Below are 5,000 nucleotides of genomic sequence, written 5' to 3'. Positions count from 1 at the left end.
TAGATGACTTTACATAGAGGTAAGACTGCTAGTTTACTAGTAGATGACTTTACATAGAGGTAAGACTGCTAGTTTACTAGTAGATGACTTTACATAGAGGTAAGACTGCTAGTTTACTAGTAGATGACTTTACATAGAGGTAAGACTGCTAGTTTACTAGTAGATGACTTACATAGAGGTAAGACTGCTAGTTTACTAGTAGATGTCTTTACATAGAGGTAAGACTGCTAGTTTACTAGTAGATGACTTTACATAGAGGGTAAGACTGCTAGTTTACTAGTAGATGACTTTACATAGAGGTAAGACTGCTAGTTTACTAGTAGATGACTTTACATAGAGGTAAGACTGCTAGTTTACTACTAGATGACTTTACATAGAGGTAAGACTGCTAGTTTACTAGTAGATGACTTTACATGGAGGTAAGACTGCTAGTTTACTAGTAGATGACTTTACATAGAGGTAAGACTGCTAGTTTACTAGTAGATGACTTTACATAAAGGATAAGACTGCTAGTTTACTAGTAGATGACTTTACATAGAGGTAAGACTGTTAGTTTACTAGTAGATGACTTTACATAGAGGTAAGACTGTTCGTTTTACTAGTAGATGACTTTACATAGAGGTAAGACTGTTCGTTTTACTAGTAGATGACTTTACATAGAGGTAAGACTGCTAGTTTACTAGTAGATGACTTTACATAGAGGTAAGACTGTTCGTTTTACTAGTAGATGACTTTACATAGAGGTAAGACTGTTCTTTTTACTAGTAGATGACTTTACATAGAGGTAAGACTGTTCGTTTTACTAGTAGATTACTTTACATAGAGGTAAGACTGTTCTTTTTACTAGTAGATGACTTTACATAGAGGTAAGACTGTTCGTTTTACTAGTAGATGACTTTACATAGAGGTAAGACTGCTAGTTTACTAGTAGATTACTTTACATAGAGGTAAGACTGCTAGTTTACTAGTAGATGACTTGACATAGAGGTAAGACTGCTAGTTTACTAGTAGATGACTTTACATAGAGGTAAGACTGCTAGTTTACTAGTAGATGACTTTACATAGAGGTAAGACTGCTAGTTTACTAGTAGATGACTTGACATAGAGGTAAGACTGCTAGTTTACTAGTAGATGACTTTACATAGAGGTAAGACTGCTAGTTTACTAGTAGATGACTTGACATAGAGGTAAGACTGCTAGTTTACTAGTAGATGACTTTACATAGAGGTAAGACTGTTAGTTTACTAGTAGATGACTTTACATAGAGGTAAGACTGCTAGTTTACTAGTAGATGACTTTACATAGAGGTAAGACTGCTAGTTTACTTTACATAGAGGTAAGACTGCTAGTTTACACTAGTTAGATTTAGATGACTTTACATAGAGGTAAGACTGCTAGTTTACTAGTAGATGACTTTACATAGAGGTAAGACTGCTAGCTTACTAGTAGATGACTTTACATAGAGGTAAGACTGCTAGTTTACTAGTAGATGACTTTACATAGAGGTAAGACTGCTAGCTTACTAGTAGATGACTTTACATAGAGGTAAGACTGCTAGTTTACTAGTAGATGACTTTACATAGAGGTAAGACTGCTAGTTTACTAGTAGATGACTTTACATAGAGGTAAGACTGCTAGTTTACTAGTAGATTACTTTACATAGAGGTAAGACTGTTAGTTTACTTGACATAGAGGTAAGACTGCTAGTTTACTAGTAGATGACTTTACATAGAGGTAAGACTGCTAGTTTACTAGTAGATGACTTTACATAGAGGTAAGACTGCTAGCTTACTAGTAGATGACTTTACATAGAGGTAAGACTGCTAGTTTACTAGTAGATGACTTTACATAGAGGTAAGACTGCTAGTTTACTTTACATAGAGGTAAGACTGCTAGTTTACTTTACATAGAGGTAAGACTGCTAGCTTACTAGTAGATGACTTTACATAGAGGTAAGACTGCTAGTTTACTAGTAGATGACTTTACATAGAGGTAAAGTAATCTCTCTCTCTCTCTCTCCTTTCTCTCTCTCTCTCTCTCTCTCTCTCTCTCTCTCTCTCTCTCTCTCTCTCTCTCTCTCTCTCTCTCTCCCCATCACTCTACACTGGTTTCTAATAAAGCAGAAACACCTTTAATAAGTGTTTGACACTAAAACCTTCCCTTGTGGATGTGGCGCCCTCTGCAGGTCCAAGCTGGCCATCATCCCCCAGGATCCCTTCCTGTTCAGTGGTTCTGTCCGAGAGAACCTGGACCCCAGCCTCAGACGTCCAGAGCAGGATCTTCTGGACGTGCTGGAGCACTGTCACCTCACACAGGTGGTCCACAGGATGGGTGAGGGATAACACAGTTAAAGGGCAATGCCACCCATTTTAAATTGAACAAATGAGAGAGAAAACCCTCTAATCTGTGATGTAAAATCAGGAGCTGCTCCTCCATAGACAGTGAACAGGGCTCTGTTTTATGACGCCGTCAAATGTGAGCTTCCACCCAAATGAGGTTTTACTTCTGGTTCAGCCCTTCTAGCAACGCTAGAAGATAAACCTTGTTGTGGAATATTCAAATGAGCCATGACGGTAAGCTGTAGGAAGTAGGAATTCAGATCGAGTCCATTTTGTATAAAAATATAGAACATAGTGTACTGTGTAACTCTCTCTCCTAACTGTCTCTCCCTCACGTCTCTCTCCCTCACGTCTCTCTCCCTCACGTCTCTCTCTCTCACGTCTCTCTCTCTCACGTCTCTCTCTCAATTCAATAAAAAAAAAGCTTTATTGGCATGAAATTTCACAAATGTTGCCAAAGCACAATTATGACATAAACAACAAACAACATAACAATATAAGATCAACAATGTCCCCCCTCTCTCTCTCTCTCTCTCTCTCTCTCTCTCTCTCTCTCTCTCTCTCTCTCTCTCTCTCTCTCTCTCTCTCTCTCTCTCTCTCTCTCTCTCTCTCTCTCTCTCTCTCTCTCTCTCTCTCTCTCTCTCTCTCTCTCTCTCTCTTCAGGTGGTCTTGATGCTGAGCTGGGCGAGAGAGGAAGATCCTTCTCTCTGGGCCAGAGGCAGCTGCTGTGTCTCGCCAGGGCCATGTTGACCCGCGCCAGCGTGAGAACCAGGCAGCTCCTCCTCTTCCTCCTCTTCCTCCTCTGCATGTCATCATGACACTGTTCACCACGAGTCGTCTCAGAGACCTGTTCCACCAGGAGACTAGAGACTAGAGACCTGTTTCACCAGGAGACTAGAGACTAGAGACCTGTTTCACCAGGAGACTAGAGACTAGAGACAGAGACCTGTTCCACCAGGAGACTAGAGACTAGAGACCTGTTTCACCAGGAGACTAGAGACTAGAGACCTGTTTTCACCAGAGACTAGACTAGAGACTAGAGACCTGTTTCACCAGGAGACTAGAGACTAGAGACTAGAGACCTGTTTCACCAGGAGACTAGAGACTAGAGACTAGAGACCTGTTCCACCAGGAGACTAGAGACTAGAGACTAGACCTGTTCCACTAGGAGACTAGAGACTAGAGACCTGTTCACCAGGAGACTAGAGACTAGAGACCTGTTCCACCAGGAGACTAGAGACTAGAGACTAGAGACCTGTTTCACCAGGAGACTAGAGACTAGAGACTAGAGACCTGTTTCACCAGGAGACTAGAGACTAGAGACTAGAGACCTGTTTCACCAGGAGACTAGAGACTAGAGACCTGTTCCACCAGGAGACTAGAGACTAGAGACTAGAGACCTGTTCCACCAGGAGACTAGAGACTAGAGACTAGAGACCTGTTTCACCAGGAGACTAGAGACTAGAGACCTGTTCCACCAGGAGACTAGAGACTAGAGACTAGAGACCTGTTTCACCAGGAGACTAGAGACTAGAGACCTGTTCACACAGGAGACTAGAGACTAGAGAGCTGTTTCACCAGGAGACTAGAGACTAGAGACTAGAGACCTGTTTCACCAGGAGACTAGAGACTAGAGACCTGTTCACCAGGAGACTAGAGACTAGAGACTGAGACCTGTTTCACCAGGAGACTAGAGACTAGAGACCTGTTCACCAGGAGACTAGAGACTAGAGACTAGAGACCTGTTCACCAGGAGACTAGAGACCTGTTTCACCAGGAGACTAGAGACTAGAGACCTGTTTCACCAGGAGACTAGAGACTAGAGACTAGAGACCTGTTTCACCAGGAGACTAGAGACTAGAGACTAGAGACCTGTTTCACCAGGAGACTAGAGACTAGAGACTAGAGACCTGTTCCACCAGGAGACTAGAGACTAGAGACCTGTTTCACCAGGAGACTAGAGACTAGAGACTAGAGACCTGTTTCACCAGGAGACTAGAGACTAGAGACTAGAGACCTGTTTCACCAGGAGACTAGAGACTAGAGACTAGAGACTGTTTCACCAGGAGACTAGAGACTAGAGACTAGAGACCTGTTCCACCAGAGAGAGACTAGAGACTAGAGACCTGTTCACCAGGAGACTAGAGACTAGAGAGAGACCTGTTCCACAGAGACGAGACTAGAGATAGAGACCTGTTTCACCAGGAGACTAGAGACTAGAGACTAGAGACCTGTTTCACCAGGAGACTAGAGACTAGAGACTAGAGACCTGTTTCACCAGGAGACTAGAGACTAGAGACTAGAGACCTGTTTCACCAGGAGACTAGAGACTAGAGACCTGTTTCACCAGGAGACTAGAGACTAGAGACCTGTTTCACCAGGAGACTAGAGACTAGAGACCAGAGACCTGTTCCACCAGGAGACTAGAGACTAGAGACTAGAGACTAGAGACCTGTTCCACCAGGAGACTAGAGACTAGAGACTAGAGACCTGTTCCACCAGGAGACTAGAGACTAGAGACCTGTTCACCAGGAGACTAGAGACTAGAGACCAGAGACCTGTTCCACCAGGAGACTAGAGACTAGAGACCTGTTTCACAGGAGACTAGAGACTAGAGACCAGAGACCTGTTCCACCAGGAGACTAGAGACTAGAGACCTGT

At 43.0% G+C, this 5,000-nt stretch overlaps 1 protein-coding gene across 1 annotated transcript in view; it reads left to right on the top strand.

Moving 5' to 3' along the window:
- The window catches only part of abcc10 (ATP-binding cassette, sub-family C (CFTR/MRP), member 10), a 93,612-nt gene that overhangs the window by 76,452 nt on the left and 12,160 nt on the right, over window positions 1-5,000 (top strand). Inside the window, 2 exon segments of the mRNA XM_084319444.1 lie at window positions 2,186-2,331; window positions 3,003-3,100. Of these exon segments, the coding sequence (XP_084175570.1) occupies window positions 2,186-2,331; window positions 3,003-3,100 (244 nt within the window).

The sequence above is a fragment of the Notolepis coatsorum genome, assembly GCF_963971535.1.
Source record: "Notolepis coatsorum genome assembly, chromosome: 7".
Classification (NCBI taxonomy): domain Eukaryota; kingdom Metazoa; phylum Chordata; class Actinopteri; order Aulopiformes; family Paralepididae; genus Notolepis; species Notolepis coatsorum.
The sequence above is the reverse complement of the archived record's forward strand: the minus strand, read 5'-3'. Positions and strand labels throughout refer to the sequence as shown.